The sequence below is a fragment of the Haliaeetus albicilla genome, chromosome 14 (assembly GCF_947461875.1).
Source record: "Haliaeetus albicilla chromosome 14, bHalAlb1.1, whole genome shotgun sequence".
NCBI classification, from domain to species: domain Eukaryota; kingdom Metazoa; phylum Chordata; class Aves; order Accipitriformes; family Accipitridae; genus Haliaeetus; species Haliaeetus albicilla.
Genome location: NC_091496.1, coordinates 11217119 through 11238362, shown reverse-complemented (window position 1 = coordinate 11238362; position 21244 = coordinate 11217119). Strand labels below are relative to the sequence as shown.

Genomic DNA, 21244 nt, shown 5'->3' with positions numbered 1-21244 from the left:
CCTGGATTTAATGGGATAAAATATTTAATTCTTGATATAATTTATTGCATTTTAAAAGAACTAAGGGTTAGCATACTAAAATGTGATTTGGTTTTGTGGAATTTGGTTTTCACGGGGAATTCTGTGTTTGTACAGCACCGTGACTATAGTTATGTTTTTGCAATATAGGGGAGGGAGTTGTTGTTAAGTATCTCTTTAAATACCTCATATTTATTCAATAAAGGTAAAGTAGGGTGAAAAAAAACCTTTTTAAAGATATCAATCGAAGGTCAATTTATGAAGCTGACAAATAGAGACTCAGAAGATCAGGAGACAGAACTATTCAGAGCTTTTGTCTACTGAAGTACAGATAGTAACCATGAAGTTTGGGATTCTCTGGAAGCATGACTGAAACTGAATCAGAGAAAACTAGGATGTCTGCATGTAGGCACGGACACCTACATGCAGTGTTAATATGCTTACTCCATAAAAGAAAGTTGGAGAAGGAAATGAAAATATTTTTTCTGCCAAAATTAGATCTATAGTGAAACAAAACAATTTGGAAATAAAAATAACGACTGCCAAAGGAAGAGCACTACCACCATATGAAGATAGCTTCTTTCAAAAGGATCATAAAGTCAACCCTTGGCATTCCTGTAACAAACAGCTTTATAGGATAAAAGGCTTCATCACAACAAAGAAAAGACCCCATCATGAATCGCTAGTGAACTGTGAGTGGTCTCTGTGCTGGAATTCAGTATTTAATTTCCCCAGGTTAAATGATCTCATTTGATTTAAAATATTTAAAATATAGCTCTACGCTGCAGAAGTACTTGAAGTGTTAGCTGAGAAAAATCTTTCACACAAAATAACGGATAAAAATGTAAAAATTAATATATGTTGGTTCCAACTGGAGGCAAATAACAAAACCTAGTAGAATTCGAACACTAGCCCAAATATTTTAGGCACAAATTACTATGTTATGTAACTTCCCCCCAGTGTTTCTAAATAAGAACTTATTTTTCAAAAAGGGTAAAAAAAATATAAAGTAACATTCCAGGAAACATGTTGAGTGTTAAGGGGTGTCAACAATCTCATAAAGCCATCCTTAAGTCAGCTTCCACACTGATACATACCAAGTAACAAACAGAATCAGTCATATTGCTTTTAAATAGCTAACACTTGATTAATTTCCAAAAAACTTCTTTAAGTTCAGAGGTAGAATGTTTCAAAAGACCCACTTTCAGTAGAAATTAGTGTTTAGAAAATTACATCTCTACGAAAGTCTATGGCATTTAGTTCTAAATTTAGTTCTGAAAATGGGAATTCTGCTTTTTTATTTTACAGAAACATTTGAAAATTCTATTCAAAATGCTTAAGGTAAGACAGTCCAAGTCTGGAAGAGTACCTAGAATTATACCAGAAGCATGTTTTATTCCAGATTTGCCACTAGTTCTTTTTCCATCAAGAACCTTATGTTACATTTAATAATCAGTTAGTCTTGGATAAACTTTCCAGGCCAAAATATATTTGCAAATATTCAGCTAGAGAATGTGGTATTGTAACATTTTTGTGATGCATCATTATCAGGCAGATTGCTTTAAATCTACATTGATAATTCCTTACTACGGCTGGTACCTACAAAATAGCATGTACCTAATCAATTTAATCTTTCAAGGAGGAATAAATTAACCTTAGTTACCAGACAGTCTTTCCTTATCTTACCTTATTATCTTAAATTTTGGTAATTTAAGGCAGAAGTCATGGTAAACTTGACTGGTCGGGCAAATATGCTAGACCATCCAAACTAAGGTAATCCCAGTACCAAAATGCAAGTACCTCCTCATTGTGGAGGATACTGTTCAAGTTCAAGCCTTCTGTATTCTGACAGAAACAAGCTTTTTCATCAAGTTAGAAAAGCTATTTCTTTTTGCTGCTTATTTAAAAAGATTTTCATTCAGGGAGCTTTAGTAAGCTACTTGGGGGGAAAAAAAAAATCATAATTGTCAGAACATAAAAAGCAATACTGACCCTAGAGTTTTTTGCTTAATCTTCTGCACTGGTATTTTCCTTCCAGGTTTAATATTGAACCTACCAAGAAATACTTAGGGACTTAGCTGCAACTAACATTTGCTTTATATTTACCCCAAGCCATAGTGTTTGGTATTTAAAACAGGATGACACTGAAAATTCATTTAAAGGTCCACTTCACTCACTACATGTTTACACAAATAACTCACTGATTAAAATCATGGAAAACATTAAAAAAAAAAATTTAGAAAATACAGTAATCTCACATGCCATCTGCACGAGACATACATAATGATGTAATCCAATTTCTATTACCAAATTTAAAGGTGTGAACACACACACACAAAATCAGAGACCTGAAACAATCATTTTTCGATCTCAGCTGTAGTAAAACTGCACTATTAATTTATCCCTTAGAAGAAGCCATGAGAAAAATACTTCCGAGTAGCTTGTTTCTCAGCTATAACCAAAATATATCAACAGAACTAATCTTAACATATTTTGAACAAAGCCATTTAATTAATAAAACTGTCTTGTCTGTTATTGCTATTTAAACTAAATACAAAAAAAGGTAAAAAAAGCTTTATTGCTCCTTTAGTCATTTAAGGAATGCTGATGTAGCACGCCAAAATATTTACACAACACCTTATCAATATCTTGATTCCTGAATAAATCTTATTTATTATCCACACATAAGACCTTCCATGAATAAATGACAATGCACTTTTTCTTAGTTTTTTGGCATTATTTTGTTTTTTCTTTGGAGGGGGAATATTCTTGCTCCCATGGTTTCACTTCCCAGCATTTCTAAGTTTCTTCCCAAAGAATATTTCTTCTTTTCAAGCTCGTAGCCTGAGATACCCAAGATATGCAGAAATTGTTCAATAGTACAAAAATTCCGGTCAAAGAGATAATATTCCAGTCAAGACAAAAATCACCATAGCATCAAAAGAGAACTTTTCAGGTTATTCCTGAAAGTTTCAATTGCCCCCCAGTACTAAGCACTATTATGTCAAAATACTTTATCAATAACTGAATACTTACATATATGATGCACTACTACAAAGGTAAAATTGATGTCCACTGCCAAACTTGCTATCAAAAAATAATATACATCTTAGAAGATTTTATAAAGCAGCAAAATTTTGCCTGCCATCCCAATAAAAGGAGGGTATGAACACACAGCATGTATATTTCATGATTATTAAGCTATGAGAACCATCAATTAATTGTAACTATTTATCACTGTTTTAATGGGTTCTGAGCAGGGGACGCCTTTTTTTCTCGCTGATAGCTGTCCAAACATATTCAAAGTGAATGTCATCATGTTCAAGACACATTACTGTCAACCTGACACTTTAATCAACTCTTCAGTGCTAATCAAGTAGTGACATGTGGAAGCAATATTTCAGTTTCTGATTCAGAGGAAGTAAAGCAGGAGTAACCACAGAGAAAAAAAGCAATCCCTGTTTGTGCTTTGCCTAACATCTTTCCTAAAACTGTAACACCAGTACAGACTTACACCTAGAGCAACCATTGCAGCAGATGGTGCATTGCGCATCTCAGACAGTGAAAGCAATGTGTGGGGGTATCCACTAGGCAGATTAACCTCACTTGCCTTGTGCCAAGGATTTCCTCTTACTTCTAGCCTGCAGTTCCCATATTCTGCTTAAGGATAAGCAGGGTACAGTTTTAATGATCTGTTATTACTAATAGGGGATGCATGACTAATTCCCAGTGGTAAAAGACGACTTGAGGGTCTGTTCTGTTTTCAGCAGCAGGTTGATTTTAAATGGGACTCTTGAAAAATACTGAATTAAAAGCCTGATTTGCATCTACTTTACTGGGATTGCCCTCTCCTGCAGTGGGACTGTATCCTCAGAAACAGGCACATAAATAACAGCCTAGACATTTCCCTGTCTCTACTTCGGCTTTGGCACCAGATACAGGGTAAAGCAAAAATAACTCTCGTAATATTTCCTTCTGCAATCAAGTAAGCCACAAAGTGATAACCTGGATGTAGTGAATGGATATTTTGTAATGATGTATCACGTATTTCTACAGTGAAATAAAAGGGACTACTTCACAAGAAGTTCATCACTGTATTTCAAAATAAGAAAATCACTATATATGTAGGAAGTCAAAGAATATTATTTTATAGCACATACTAGTTTGTCTGGTTTAAATAGGTGGTGCACCATTAGAGAATTACTATCTAAACCAGTTCCCCAGTTTCAAAGGGCTAAATGGAGGATAGATCCACACATTCAGAATTTAATATGATGGAAATTAGATATTTGATTCATTTTTTTAAAATCATAAATAATAACTACCATACAAATGAAACCTGAATTGGGAAGAAAGATTGTCATGGATAACACATTGCTTAAGAGACAGTGATTCTCAAATTCCCAGCTTCATACAGCAAAAAAATACTTAACATGACAAAGCATGATCAACAGATCCAAGTGAAAATTCAGATTTAGGAATGTGCGTGGATCTAACTGCAATTGTCCCTCTCCCTTAGAGACAACCACCTGCTACTGTAAGAGGCAATAGAAATGAAAACCAATCTCAAGGAAGAGTAGGCAAGTCAAATATCTATTCATTGAAACCTGCTCTGTGAGATCCAAAGAGCAATTCTTTGTTTCTCTTGGGATCCTACAAAACATATACAAAAGGGAGGAAAAAATGAAATCTGCTTTCCAAGGTGTAATTCAGTCCAAAAAATTTGGCTTCCAAGCAGTAAAAGTTGTAAACTGTGTCTCATCCACTGTTTCTCAGAAGGATTTGTTGTACTATCTGTTTGTAAATGTTCACTAGCAGACTGTGATGCAAACAAGGTATTGCAGATTTATTGCAGACTACTTTCAAAGTGTACAGCTGTTCTCTACTACAGTGGGTGCTGAAACCTCTGTGAAGAAATGACAGGTTAGCTCATGTGAACAGGAAGAAAAATGACAACAGTGTTCAAGATACATTATCAGTCTTTCTAGGGTTATAAAAATTGCTTGCAGATAATATTGCTTGTGAAAAGAAAATAAAACTCTAGTTTTGGAAATCTGTTGGTGAACCACCACATTCTATTGTTCACTGTGTTTCAGATGACATATGAACTTTGTTACTGTAAAATAAAACCTGGTAATGGTTTTGTGTTTTGTGTTTGCGATCCCCCCACCCCCACTGCCCCCAGTTCCTATACTAGATGTGACGTCCCATGGTCTGGAATACCCCTTTGGCCAGTTTGGGTCAGCTGCCCTGGCTGTGTCCCCTCCCAACTCCTTGTGCCCCTCCAGCCTTCTTGCTGGCTGGGCATCAGAAGCTGAAAAATCCTTGACTTAGTATAAATACTACTTAACAACAACTGAAAACGTCAGTGTGTTATCAACATTCTTCTCATACCGAACTCAAAAACACAGCACTGTACCAGGTGCTAGGAAGACAATTAACTCTATCCCAGCTGACACCAGGACATTGATATGGAATCTGTGACTTTTAGGTATTCTCAAGCTGTTATCTCTGAAAACGCCATCTGTAATCAGAAGTTACCCAGCTACCCAACAAGAGGATTTTGCTGACACAGAATTACAGTCTTCCTGGTAACTTTTTAGACTTCCACATCTCTGGTAATTAATGTGATAGCTAGACCCAAAGAATCATGAATTTCTCATGAACCATATATGTTGCACATGCAGCTACCTCTCTCAAAATGTACATTTCTGTCTGTTATTATCATTTTATTAGATACTAAAGTTGTACCTTTCCTATGGAAGTCATAACCTGTCTTCATTTTTAGGTTAACAGGCTGTATAGTAACATTACCTAGCATGTATTTCTAAGGGACAAAAGTCCTTAGGAATACCATCTAAAATGTTAAATTCAACACAACAACAAAACATTTTACGTACTGTTATGATGACAATCTTATATCAAAGTTCACATGGTGTTTACAAATATCCTAATAATTGCAGGCGAGTTTTTATAGCATTTTAAACAGCGAAGTATGAATTCTCTTCAAACAAAAGCAAAGGAAATGGTTTGTCTCTTCCCTGTAATCCTGCAATTAAGGTGCACTTTACCACTTATTAAAGCCAGAATCCCAGAATAATCCTCTAGGTCTGTCAGTCAAGCACACCATATCAGAATACGAGCTACTATGATTCTTTCCCCCACCATGCTGACATTTCCATTTTCATCCCTATGTCATTTATATAAGCTGCACACAACTGTGGTCATGAATTTTAAAGAGCTCAGGTCACATTAGGGTCTCTTTCCTCTTGATGAGATTTTGAAAGAGGAGAAAGACTGCATACTTGAAATTAGGACCCTAAATAAAAAAAAAACCTTGAAAATATGGATCCTATTTAATTTTTCTTCCCCTTTTAAAAAAAATATGCAGCCATTTTGAAAGTTGAAATGCCTTTTTATTGGATAATAATTTTTTCCTCATGATAAGCATGGAAAAGAAGTTATTTTCATCTTGAAAGGTAACTTAAATACCTAATTTTGAAATACAATTAAAGAATCCTCAGCAGTATATATATATATATTATTTTTCACATAGTTTAGAAAGAATTTATTCAAATTCTCTGCTAAAGTCTGTTACTGCAATTCTGAAAACGCACTGCATGCAATGTAAGTACTACCATCTCGCACAGCATGTTATTTGCCTGAACTGTATATGCTTTTGCAGTACTCAAAACTGTTTTCAGTACTCATCTCTGCCTGAGGCTAAAACCATGTAAAGAAGAGCTGTCAAGAATTGTTTGTATTAAATGAGAACACAGCATAGAGAAAGAATGGATAAGAAAATTAGAATATGTAAGAGTTTTGTTTCACCTCCAGTTCTATTTCTGAGACTCAAATTCAATCCTAATGGATCTCTTTAACTATGGCTCCTACTAATTCATAAGATGAATCATATGCCTAATAGAGCACACCTCTGAAGTACTACTGAAAGAAGAAAAAAAAGACAACAGAAATCTGTACTAAAAATGGGAGATGAAAATTTTGTTTGGAGGTTATTTGTTTTTAAGAATGGGACACAAATAATAAGCTTCGTATTAAAATAAAATCACTTTGTTCACATGCTACTTACAGCCTTCATAAATATCTGTTGGTATGTGGACTGCTGCATGTTGGTAAGACGTTTGCCGTCGGAAAACGGGATCTTCTTCAAATACTGGTCTGATTCTCTGGCTGCCAGATTCAGTGTCATTCTTTTCAGGCTTTTTAAAGAAAGACATGTAAAGGGCAAAATATTACAAAGTATGCTAAAAACAATTCCATTCCCATTTGCCTCTTTTTACATAAAAGACTCATAGCCTTTCTTTCATAGCTAACTTTTTGCATTTGTGTATAAGCACACTTATTTGCTCCAGGTCCAGAAATATTTGTGTATACTTTATTTCAAATTATGAGTTACCCAGTGCAACTCAGTGAAATGAAGAGCTGCAAAAGAAAAGTGACAGCCTAACACCTTACACACCTAAATTTCACAAGTGCATGGAATTTTTACACCCTTAATGCAAGGCAAATACATTACCTTTTATTATGTGCAATACTTTGTACCGAATCTTAAATATAAATACTGTATACCTCATTTTTTTCCTTCTGTCGATTACATAGTAAATCACAAATCTTAAAATGATACCACTAACATACATTTCATAAATCAATTTTTGAGAAACAGTGGTGCACATCCAGACAAAGAAAGGAAATTAAACCTTCTTAGAACTCTGATTGAAACAGGTTTTGTTCATTGGTTTATTTTAATAATAAATCTCGATGAAATCTCATGTACTCTCCTGGCTACAGCTGCCTGGATGGAAAGGTTCCCAAACACTCAGGTGCTCACCACCACCTGCCTGCCTTGGGTTCCCATCCTCTCTCACCTGTCTGCACCCTGTCTTCTTGATTCCTTCCAACTCACTCGGTCATTTGGACTAGTTTTTAAAAATTTTGAAAAGCAGAGGCTTTTTCTAACTCCGCTACAAAAATTGCATGAAGTGTGGAAACCAAGGAAGTAGTGAAGACCAAAGCGGAGGTGGTAATGTCTTTACCTGGGTCAGCTGCAGCTGGAACAGGAGGCCACATGGCATGAGTAGACTGCCACTTAAATCAATAATGAATCAACTATGATACCGAATGATTACTCAGGTCAGCAATGTTAGGCAACTATATCAATATTTTTAATACTGCAGAGTCATCAGTTTTTGAAAATGTGCTATGCTTGAAAAATAGTGCTGACAAAGAAGCACCTGTCTGGTTAGTGTCAGGCATGTGCGTGCTGAGGCTATTCTTTATACATTACCACTGTGTCTATTATACCCTATCAAAGTTAGCTAAATATTCTTACCCGCAAAATAATCTAATTAAACTGCATATGTTTCCTCATCTGCTTCATCACAGGGCTACGGACAAATGTTATACTAAGTATAGGTTCAAATGTTGCCTGAAGTAAGCAGCAGTCTCAAGATGAGTTTCAAGGAGGTGGTTTCCTTTGGAAACACAAAAGGGCAGAACTCATCTAACTAGGGGCATCCACTGATTTCAACACCATAGCAGCGTTGGCCTCATGACCCCAGGCTGCCTTCATAGTCAATGAAGAGAAATGAGCATTTTTAGAGTGCAATTCATCTCATCTTAATTAGACACCTATTCTCCCGTGACATGAATCATGCCTGAGGAGTACCTCCTACTTTCCACTGACTGTAAAGGCAGCCCTAAGGCAAGTCACCTAGATGTAGAAGTCTGCAACACAGCTGTCTAGAATTAGGTGAGATGAATCTCACAATACAAGTCTATTAAACTTCTGGAAGAAAAGAAGGTGGGTACTAATTTTGACTACTTTTATGCAGCATAGCTACTATATCTTATGCTAAGAAGTTAAAACTTGTTACTTACTTACTACTTAACCCCACTCTGGTGGATGAGACAGAAGGGAAAGCATAACTCTTAATACTCAAAGTAAGGGATGACCTTTTTTCTTTAAGCAAATCTATTACCAGGTAAAGTCCAGGTATATCATGGCATTAAATATTCTAAATTGATAAAAAGTGTAAATTACCTAAAAACATTATTCTCCTTGGAACACCTAACACTGCACGGTGCCTTCTACTTTCACATGTAATAGTTCTAGTGGACGTAATGACCTCTGTTATGGACGTTGTCCAGGGGACTTCTGAATATCATACTTTTGCATTTAGAACTTTCTAAGACAGTAATGTTTTAGTTTGGGAATGTGGATTAGAAAAACAGAAAATACTTGTACAATGCAGCCTCAAATATTTTGATCCAGTATGCCATGCTCTTAGATCTACCAGAAAGTAAAACCATGGATTGGGTCTGGCTGGGATGGAGTTAACTTTCCCCATAGCAGCCCTCATAGTGCTGTGATTTGTATTTGTATTTGTAGCTAAAAAGGTGTTGATAACACACCAGTGTTTTGGCTACTGCTAAGCTGTGCTCCCACGGCATCAAGGCTGTCTCTCCAAACCCCATCCAAAGGCCAGTAGGCTGGGGATGGGCATGAGGTTGGAAGGAGACATAGCCAGGACAGCTGACCCAAGCTGACCAAAGAAATATTCCATACCATATGATGTTGTTTTCAGCAATATAAGCTAAGAGAAAGGAGGGCAGGAGGGAGGCATTCGTTATTAAGACGTTTGTCTTCTGGAGCAACCACTATGTGTACGGAGGCCCTACTTCCCAGGAAGTGGCTGGACATGGCCTGATTATGAGAAATAGAGAATATATTGTTTTGTTTTCCTTTGCTTCTGTGCGTGGCCTTTTTTCTTCTTTAATAAACTGCCTTTATCTCGACCTATGAGCCTTTTGTCATCTTATTTTCTCCCCCCTGTCCTGCTGGGGAGGGGGAGTGATAGAGGGGGGAGTGATAGAGTGGCTTGGAGGGCACCTGGCAGTCAAGGTCAACCCACCACAAGCCATTATAACTTCTTTTGAATTGTGCAAACTGGAGCCAGTTTATGCACTCTATCATTTGAAATGACACAGCATTATGATCGCTCCAGACAATGTAATCTGGCTCAGTTTTTTCATAAGTTTTTGGTGGGTTTTTGCTTCAGACAATGTAATTTGGCTCAATTTTTACGTAGGTTTTTGCTGTGTGGTTTTGTGGTTGGTTTTTTTTGTTCTACATTATCACACAGGATTCCGCCCCCCTAGAACTGGAATGCTATACATTAAGCAAATTCTGGAGTTCTTTTCACAAGGTTTCTTTTGGCTTCATGCTGCTCAAAGCAACGAGTTTGTCTAATTCTGCAAATGCAATCTCAACAATCAATCATTCATGTGAGAAAATTTCTCTCCTGCCTGAAAGCCATTTGATTTAAAAAAAACCCTAACACTCTTATTTCTGAAGTTAGTACCAATGACTACAAACTCTCGATGCTTTCACAGATCACTTGAGAAAATAACTGGGGAGCATAAAGCCACATTATTACAAAAAAACACCAGAATGAGTGGGTGTCAAAAGATTTCTTCCAATTAATTTTCCACAAGAAATTTTTGGGAGGGACAGGGGGATGGTAAAAGAGAAAGGGGGTAAACCACAAGGTCCATCCTAGCAGGTCTTGCACAGAAGTTTTCATACTATAGTATATTTAGATTTTTGATTTAAATTCCTGAAGCATCTGAACATAAAATTATTATGTTTCTTCTGGTTGGTATTTCAATTTCATTCCAAGTAATAGAGACTAGCTTTCAGCCTCTCCCATCACTCATGTGCTATGGAAGCAACTTCAAGTCTACTGCCAAAATTTGACTATACTTTGTTGAAACTGAAAAGGTTTAAATATTCCACCTGAATGCCTTAAGCTTTCAAACGTAAAGTCTACTTCCCACATTTCTAACAGCACACACACACAGGCTCCCCCAGAGACGACTGTGGTAAAGATCTGTTTGATCTTCCTACCAATATTACATGATACCAAAACAAGAACATGAATCTAAGAACTCTTCTCAATTTAATTGATGCGGGGCAGTAGATCTACCAGAACTACATAAAGTAAGGTAGAAGCTTTTGCATCCCTATCGTTGACTTTTCCTGGGAGTATTTTGTGATGTATAACTGATATAGAAACAATGCATGTATCTGCCTCCAAAAAGTCAGAGACAGGAAATGACAAAATCCTTTAAAAGTTCTGTAGTTTCCTTCACACAGGATTAATTTTGCTATTAAATCTAAAGGTGTTTGAACTCATTCTGCATGCAACAGGCAAGTATCAGAAGCATTACAGACAAATTAGTGTTGCACTCACTCAGGCCACTACCTCCTGACCAGCAAGACTAATGCTGTGCCAGGCCTTATACATCCAAGTTTGTAGTGGATATTTCTATATAAAATAAAAACTACTTAGTTTTCATTTGTGAAATTCATTAATTTCAAGTAACCCACATCTAAATTAGGGAAAAAAAAAAAGAAAAGGAAAGATTAAAAAGGAAAACGTCAATGTTATTAATTATTTTAGTCTGGTATTTCTATCAAAAGCCTGACAGATTGTGGCATTGGTTGTTACCGTTTTAATACCCAGTTAAACTTTGTTTTCAGGAAAGTAGCAAAACACATATTTTGGAGGAAAGTAATCCAGCATGTGAATATAATTAAAATCCAACTACAACCAATTTCTCTCTCAAGTCAGGAGCTGAAATGCAATCAATACTGGCACAGGAAAATCCCACAGGAGATAGTGGCTGAAGATTAATTTTCTATCTATTCAAACCTGGCCTTCACTTATTGAATTACATTGTTACCTACCACCGACAATCAGCAAAATAACTCACTCATTTCTCCGCAATGAATCTCCAGACCAATTTCTCCCTCCCTTGTGAGGCAGATAAAATCCATTTCTCTTTTCAGTTCACATTTGTGCCATTTTAAGGCACTTTTTTTTTTTAAATAAATGAAGTATTTTTTCATGTGTCTACCATTCACCATCAGAATAAAGGGAAATTGATATAGCAGCTAAAATTCAGGTAAAGTGGGTTCTTCTGTAGCTGTTCTTTGTGATCTTGGCTAAATCACTTTTGGCATGATCTAAAATAAACTGGAAGTTACTTTCTGTTTTTTGTAAGCCAAATACATAGCAGAAATAATGCAACTTCTCTCTCAAGGGCTTTGTGAACATAAATTAACGTATGTACATGAGGTAACTCGAAGCTTTATGCAAAGATGTATCACTGAAAAATGTGTATAGAAAAGCAAACAACCATTAAAACAAAAAGAAACAAGGCCATTTCAAGAAACTTTGACATAGTTTAGCTGCCTATTTCACTGCAGCCAAACATCCCGATTCCTTTCCACAGCATTCAGTTACTTTTCGTCATCAAAGCCACAGGAAGACAAGTGGATTTTGCATCTCTACTATTAACATCTTCATTTAATTGAAAAGCACCAGTTACTGTAGAAATGAGATATTTTTTCCACAAATATAAAACTTACTAGTTTTTGCTTCTTGCAGCTGTTAAAACTGAAGATCAGAAAACTGATATTAATTAAAAAAATATTGTCAATTAAACACACAAAACCCCACAACCAAACTGAAGTAATCTTTAGTTGTTTTCTGAAGGCAAACTCTTTTCAGGAGCAACATAGAAGTTGCTCCAAGCATTAGAACAGATTTAGCATCAGGACAAAGGAATAAATGGTAGATTTCTTTTTTTAAATTCCCAAACCAATATCCAGCAAGAAATAATGGCACCTGCCTGCTTTCATACTTATGTAAAATAGAAAGGAATTGGTTGCTAGTATTTTCCATTGCCCTAGTATCTAGGGACTGTGTTTTGCATAAAACCTCACTGTCCCTATCAATGCCATTTTAGAGAATGAATGTGGATAGAATTATAATTGTTACGGTTTTAGGGACATCAAAATTCTTGCTCTGTCATTCCTTTCTGTCTTTCCTTGCAGATTTCCAAAAGTTTTATATTTTCATCTCTAGGTTTCTCCCCTTTTTTGATTTCTGAATATCTGTTGAAATTTCTAAATGTAAAACTCTAAGCAATTGAGTCTCACTGCCTATGCTTCTTTTAGTCCACTCCCAGATCTACCCTGTACAAATGAGTGCTATCATATACAAAATAAGCATAGAATTTTTCCTACGCTCAGTTCCTTACTCAAAATCAGTTTTGCTGTTTTGTCGGGGTTTTTTCCTCCCTGAGGAAAGTAATCCAGCAGAACTACATACACAGTCCCTCCAGCACTGCTTGTGGCCCCATTAAAAAGTTACAGCTGGACCTGATGGGGAGAGTAAAATGAGATGTTGCTTGAAGCACACGGCTCAGCAATATGCCTGCAGCAAGCAAAGGACGGGAACAGCTCTTCTAAGGACAAGATAGAGGGAAGTTAATTTTGAAGAGGCAGCTAGAATGCACTTCTAATAGCCAAAGCACTTTCATAGCATTTTAGACAATGTCATGAGTGCATTGCCTTCTGATAACATTTTTATTTCCTTTTCGATAGATGTGATTTTCTAGCTGCGGGAAAACTGCAGAGTACATTAGGTGGTTGTGACAGAACTGCAAACAGCTTACTTCATTTTTGTTTCTGTGTCAGTGGGAGACTGAGGTCTTCATTCAGCTACACTAAGATTTTAAGTAAAGTGAACACCTTCTGTCTACTCTTAGGGACAAAACTCGACCAAAAAAGCTATAAATAAAATAAGAAAACAGTTGGCTCAGGACTTAAATATTCTTACTTTATCTGTTAGACAACAGAGTGCTGTTAAACATAAGAATATATATATATATTCATATATATAAATATAAGAATATATATACAAATATATATATACTGTCTGGGTAGCTTCAGATGTAGGGAAATAGTTTTCTGTGTGCAACTGTCAGTGTGTCGTGCTCAAGGGCCATTTATTTAAAATATATATGAGTTGTTTTCAGTGCTTTTAGTGCTTCCATATGTTTCTAATGTATCGGTTGGTTACTGTATGTCAGTAAGAAAATGAATGGAACTCTGCATTGAGTATTTACATTTTTTTAAAAGAAGTTTTATAGCAGTCATTTTATTTTCAGCATTCTGCCAACTGAGTAACTTTAGTATGCATCAAATATAGCCAAATTAATTAAAAAGCATTTATTTGCCTCTTAAGACATTTTCCTGAATGCAAACTATCTTTTACTGATAATAATTTCTATACATCTATTTACAGGCTTCTCCCTGTCTTATGTATACAGAACTAGATTATTTTTTTATGGATGGTTCAAAACCCACTCAATGCATTCGTTTATCTGACCTTCACAGTTCACAGCTTCTGATCAGAATTTTTAGATACCCACAAAATTATTATATATCCCAAACATAATAGTGTTTTCTCTTTCTTTGTATACCAGCCTATTCACAAAATTCACTGCATCATGACTTTGGTTTCATGAAAAAATGAATCCTTGATGTAATCCATTTATCAAACATAAAGACTTGGAAGTCTGGGGACAGACTTCTTAGTAGGGCCTGTAGTGATAGGACAAGGGGTAATGGTTTTAAACTAAAAGACGGTAGATTCAGACTAGATATAGCGAACACATTTTTTAAGATGAGGGTGGTGAAACACTGGAACAGGTTGCCCAGAGAGGTGGTAGATGCCCCATCACTGAAAACATTCAAGGTCAGGCTGGACGGGGCTCTGAGCAACCTGATCTAGTTGAAGATGTCCCTGCCCACGGCAGCGGGGTTGGACTAGATGACCTTTAAAGGTCCCTTCCAACCCAAACTATTATTTTATGAAAGTCTGGTTCTCTTGTAGCCTTTCAGTGAATTACATTTTAGAGAAACAGACGAGAAGGACTGGGTTGTCCTAATTTCTTCAGGTGGAGAGAGTTTCAAAACAGAAATCCAAGCTTCTGGAAATCATCTTCTGTTTGAAAGAGGTGACATTACATCTGTGAGTATGCCTTAAATACCATGACTCAGATAATTATAGTTTCTTGTAAATAATATAACTATTTTCTTAATTTCTGACAAAATGGAACATTATGAAGATATAAGAGTTCATTTGGCAATAAGCTAAAAAAATAACCGTAAGATGAAAAGATAGTAATAAAGGAATTAACGGAAATTATAACAGCAATTATTTTGAATTTCAAATGATTATACCAGCATTTTATCATCCATCTTGTGAAGAAAAATGCTAAAAGGACTGATACTATTTTTATTTTTAATCATATCCACAGGATCTATCCTTGCATTTTGTATCTATGGCTTACAAATCATTAAATAAAACTTCTATACAATTTTGCAGGTAGGAAACTGGAAGAGACAGCCTGTTTTCAACAACATGATTAACAATTACCCAGCTAAAAAAGGTAGTCAGCATATGGCTGATCAAGTATTAAAGAAGGAATTTTGTGGTAGACTAGTGATGCAAATGGGACAGACCATGGCAATACATCTTACTAAAAATTCAAATCTGTTTACTAATACTTTTCCCAGAGAGGCTGGAGTACACACCTGCTCAGATTTACTCTTTTAAACGGAAGATAAGAATTCAAATTCTTACCAGACTTACCAAATAAAACTTGTTCCACTTTCTAAGCCAAGACCATTCCTCCATCTCCTTGATATTTACTTGAAAACTAAAAGTATAAATTGCCTGAGTCAGCCTGTTCCTACAACTAATGACCACTGAGTTCAGGGAGACCACCTACTTGCAACCACAGGCCCAAAGCAAGCAAGCCACGATACATGTAACTCTGATTTGAAGAGGCAGAGACTCTATTCTGTAAGTGTCTCAACAAGGTAAGGCTAAGGTTAGATCAGATGGCAGGGTGAGGGGCTGAAAATCTGATGTCACCTAAGCATATTAGCAATTAATGCAATTTATTTTAGAGACACCTGTGCAATCAGCTTGTCTTTCCTAAAACTGATATGATATTTTAGTGAGTTAGAATTAGTATTTGTTGGAACCTTGACTTCTTATTTAATAACCAGAAAAGAATTGAAAGTTACGTTCTTTTCTCATAATTACAGGTAACAGCTGACCTTCACAGCAAACCTGCATAAAGTCTGCTGTAGTAACATCAGTATGCAAAAATTCATTTCTGCCCTCTCCTATTTTCTCTTTAACTACAATGTCAGGTAAAATGAAATATGTATTTTAAATATTTAAGCACGTAAGACATATAAGATATATTTATCTTCCTAAAGATAAGTGTGACACTTCCCCACCCCCAAGTCACCAAGAACCTCTTCTAATCCCCACAGTGTTTCAAGGATGATGGAGAGCTGCCTCATAATGACATCATCACCCTTGGATCCATCCCATCTGGTCCCATGGACATGTGTTGTCTGACTAGCTTCAGTGGTCCCTAATTCTATCCCCTCTGTTCCTGAAGGTTCAGGCAACACCTCCATATCCCTCCTGGGTCATACATCCTGGTCATAGTTCAGGAATCATGATGTGTAACCCCATCTGAACCTCCCAACTTGGTTCTCTTCTATATGGGGTGATGGCCTAGGAAAACTCAGGGGTTCGGGACCAGGGTGTTCATTAAGAGTGATTTTCCTTCCTGCCCTTTAGTTCTCATGTATGGCACAGAACTGCCTACTTCAGCACTGACTTTAATAGTGGCTTGACTGGATAAGACGGTATCATTAGCCAACACTAGGAATGCAGGGTCATATTAGAATAAAAGCACATCTTACTCTAACTTATTTAAATGTTATGAGTAGTTAGAAAAGCCCAGTCAATTATTAACAAAAAACCAATATCCTTTAAAATTCATAGCCTCGTTCAAATCATTGATCATTCACATCCCATTAGAGTACTCAAACATATGTAATAAAATGAAATAAAAATACCCATTGTTGACAAAAGTCCCATAGAATACTTGGTCACCTACAATTTCAAGATCAAAATGCACTCCAGATAATTTAGATTTTTCATACATCACCCAATTAAATTTCAAACTAGGAACCGTTCTCCTCTTATTGGAATAAATTACACTGTCTACCTTTTACCACCCCCACATCTGATTAAAGATCATATCCCTGGAGAACAAAAACTGTTAAATCATCTTAATGCTTCATTGGGAATTAGTTATAATACCAACTGAATGTGAACATTTAATTAATTCGATTTTTTCATCTGATGCAGTTGTCTTTGCCATGCTTTTGCTAAGCCATCGGCTGATCCTGTTTCACAGCTCACTCTTATCTTCAGTCATACCGGTTAGGTCCAGATTTTGTACATCCTGAAGCATACTAATTGGTTATTGCTCTTTCTTCTTAATTTATACCGTCTTCTGTGTCAATAACAACATTAATAACAGTAAAGCCCTGCTTTGAGAAGGAGGTTGGACTACGTGACCTCCAAAAACCCTCCTAATCTAATTTTTAGTGTGATTCTCTGAGTTAACACTAATGGGGCTCAAAACACTATACAAACACCACTCACTAATTCCTGCTTACCTAAATATAATGCAGCTTTTCACTAACTAAATGCCAGCTGTATCTAGGTAGGTAAAAGCAGTAGGTAACAGTAAACCATGCACTGACCTCTGGGTTACATATGGACCATAGACCTTCCCTGCAGACTAAATACCATATAACAATTTAAGTAAACTGCCATAACACCATGTAAGACTATTTATATTATATTTTTTATGTATATATTATATTATATTTTTTTAAAATGTTAGTATGGTGAAATCCTAACAATGCAATAAATTAGAAGAATAGCATTCACAGAGACTGAGGGAAATTTTAGAAGGATATTCTGCCCAAGAAGAAAAGCACATCAGAAGAAAAACAAAAACAAAACCAAAAAACACAGAAGGAAAAAAAAAAAAGCAAGAAAAAAGAAAAAGAAAAAAAAGTAGAAGAAACAGGTCAACCTTTAGATTTTGAAAGAAGTACAAAAAAGTCAGCAAAAGAAAATACCTTTGTAAAAGGTCAGCTGAAGCCGACGAGTTCAAAAGTTTTTAGGGTCTGGACAATGTGATTCCCCACTGGATTAAACGTTAGTTGCAATACACACCATGAAGTGAGCTGCAGGAGTAGCTTTAATCCACCTTTTCACATACCAACGCTAAAAACTCTGAAAGACTTCAAGTCACAAGACAAAAGCAGAATCACAGATGGCCTTTCACAGCCATGTGGACAAGTAATATATCTGAAGGTAAACCCCAGACTGCTTCCTACTCAGCCCTACGCAAGGCATGACTCAGGTGCAGAACTTCAGAGTAAATGACTTTGCATAAAATGAGAGGCTTCAATTCTGAAGCTCTGTTGCTTTGCCATATTACGGCAAGTACTGGAAACTAGAGATGTTAATGAAGATAACTGCAGGAAAGGATAGCACTGGATACAGTAAGAAAGCCTTACACTTCACAGAATAGACTGATCATTCACTTACAAACACACAGAAATGAAATGCTTTATATTAGATATGGTTTTCTTCTTCAGTCTTTTTTTTTCATCTGTTCTCCAAAAAAAAACAACAGGGACAGAGCATGTTGAGAATGGCTATGTGGAAAGGCCAGGGAAAGTGATCCAGCTTTTTTCATATTGCATTGGCCAGTTCAGAAACGCTCTCATCTGCAGAATCAGAGGCAGGGCAGGAACAGGTGAGGAACTGCATTTCAGACCACTGAAACTACAGGGAACTCCCAGAAAATCCCCAAACAGTGAAATGCATAGATTATTTCCTGTTTGGGAATATATTCGGAATCATACACCACTGTGAAAGTATCTCCAAGAAAGCAAATACACTATTACGTCTCTGAGTAAAGCAGCATTTCAGGGTATCGGAGGAAAGTAAAACTACATATTAATCTCCCAATCAACTAATAATAATTCTATATGCTTCACAGAATGGGGATTCCAGAATGTCTCCTTTGCCCCATATACAAAGTGAATATTAAAGCCAATTTTGTAATTACAATATTTACCTCTTATCTCAGCCATAATTATGAGGAAGGCTCATTTGGTCATTTATTTCATCTGACATAGGAGTAACCAGTAGATCAGCAGAACCACAGAGGATACACCTATCAGCACATTGTCTCTTTTACTTAACTTCTTAAACTTGAAAATAGGACTCAAAGATTTTGGTGATTTAGCTATCTTGAGCCTAAATATTAAATCTTATTAAAATATTTTAAGTGCTCCATACCAGGGTTCTTGATATGACTTGGAATTTTCAAAGCCTACTTCCACCTTCGATCAATCATATGAAAACATCAGATTCAGTGATTTGGTTTTCACCACTTAAAAATCTCAATGTGATCCTCACATTTCAAAGTGACATGTCAAGACACTTGTACAACATTGCTATCTGTAATTGGGCAACAAAGCACTCACTAAAAATCACTGCTTCAAATGCTATAAACATTCTATAACAAGTTCAGCTTTTGGAGTTGCTTTTATTTACCAATAAACAATACACTGCATTCACTGTAATTGTTATCACTCATGCATTTGATATTAGTAGGAAATATCCTGAAGGAAGAAATTTTCCATTAAACTGATGAATCACTAACTTTAGGGCTGAATTCTGATCTTTGATGTGGCATAAACTTAGCCTCCATAGGGAGACTTCAAGCACTGCTCTTTTGTGCAGATTTGCCTTCAAGGTAGGATTCTCCGCATTAAGAACATCCTCATCTTTTTTAGGACACTGACAACTACAGTTATCACTCTTGCCATTATTATTTCATAACTCTGTTTCACAGGTAGGAGATAGCTTTGGGGCAGTCATATATTTCATTATCATGTATTTTTCATTGCAGCCTCGAACATAAATTCATTTGGGAGAAGACTTGCACAAATTTGAATAAAGTAATAAAAACCTGACACCTAGTTTTTTAACTGGAATACAAAAAAAAAATAAAAAGAAGGAAAAAAAGCAAGAAGCCATGCTCCCTGTGGCAATAGATCATTATAATTTCAATAGGAAGCTCAAAGGAATGCCTTTTCTCCCTATGGGTTGGACTCGAGCTTACCTATAATGCCTTGAAATGGAAAGACCTGATGTGTTTCCCAGTGATACTTGGAAAAAGGCACACATGCCTCAGTGAACAATGCAAAAAGTCTTGGTACTAAAGCAGACAATGTCAATTATGCCCTCACTATCAGTTCCAATGCTCATTTTCCAAAGAATGGCATCCAAATCACAGTTAGAAATTGTAACGCTGGATTCCAGATGTGAGAGAGGAAAGTGCACAGCAAAAACACTGGATTATGCATTCTCCTAAAAGACCTGGAAGTCAAGGTACCATGAAATTACAAGAAATAAGAACAATAAGTCCTCTTGTATAAAAACGATGAAGAACAGATGTAAGACTAAAGAACATAAAAATATGGTTTTCCTGTTACTCCTCCTCCCCATATACTAAAGATAAGACACTTTGTGCTATCTTATAACAGGATTTGTCTACATCTTCACTACAGCAAGAAGTGTATTTTTTAACCATAAAACTTTATTTTTGTTATACACTGCAGTGAGAGATACAACTCCCCAAAGCGTAATTAATTTGTTACATAAAAAAAGATTAAATATGTATCTACCTTTTTAAGGCAGTTTATTTTCAAACATATTAATTCAAATAATTTTTTCAACCTATATACCAAAGTAAGTATGTTCTATGATATCTAGAATATAATAACTTAAAAGAGTAACATCTCTGATTATGTTGTATATTTGAGAAGCATGGGACAGAGGCTTGGAATGCTCTCAGGAATCAAAAAGTGCAACAACCAGGAAGTATTTTCTGAAAATGGAAATAGGTTAGGACATCTATGAGAATCTATCAATTTTTCCATCTTAATTTCATAAAATTTTAAATGCATTATAGACTTAATTATTAATTCCAAGTACTACATGCCAGCATCAAAAGATATAGGTTAATATTCAAGATATATTTTAACAAAAATGAAAATATAGTTGAAAAATATGACATTTATTACAGATTAGAAATTCCTGTTCTAACGAAACTTCTCTCAGGCTTTAAAAATGTGCCCTATATGGGTGTATCAACAGTCCTACTCTGACAGTCTTTCATAACAGAAGATATAATTTATATTAGCAAAAATGTTCTTTCCCTCTTATAGCTTAGGTCAGTCTAAGAGCAATTTACCCTAGCAAAATGTCTCCCTTGTCTATATTAAAAAAAGGCTAGAATAGGGCATTTGTCTGTATAGCTAATACACATTACATTGAGAAGGGGAAAAAAAACCCAAACAAAATGTCAATAAAATCCATGT

The 21244-nt window shown here is 35.9% G+C and overlaps 1 protein-coding gene across 13 annotated transcripts in view; it reads right to left on the bottom strand.

The window, feature by feature from the left end:
- Positions 1-21244, bottom strand: part of CACNA2D1 (calcium voltage-gated channel auxiliary subunit alpha2delta 1) — a 426426-nt gene that overhangs the window by 173402 nt on the left and 231780 nt on the right. For all 13 annotated transcript variants that reach the window (XM_069801699.1, XM_069801697.1, XM_069801705.1 and 10 more), the window contains exon 6: positions 7109-7238. In XM_069801699.1, the coding sequence (XP_069657800.1) occupies positions 7109-7238 (130 nt within the window). The remainder of the gene's footprint in view (positions 1-7108; positions 7239-21244) is intronic.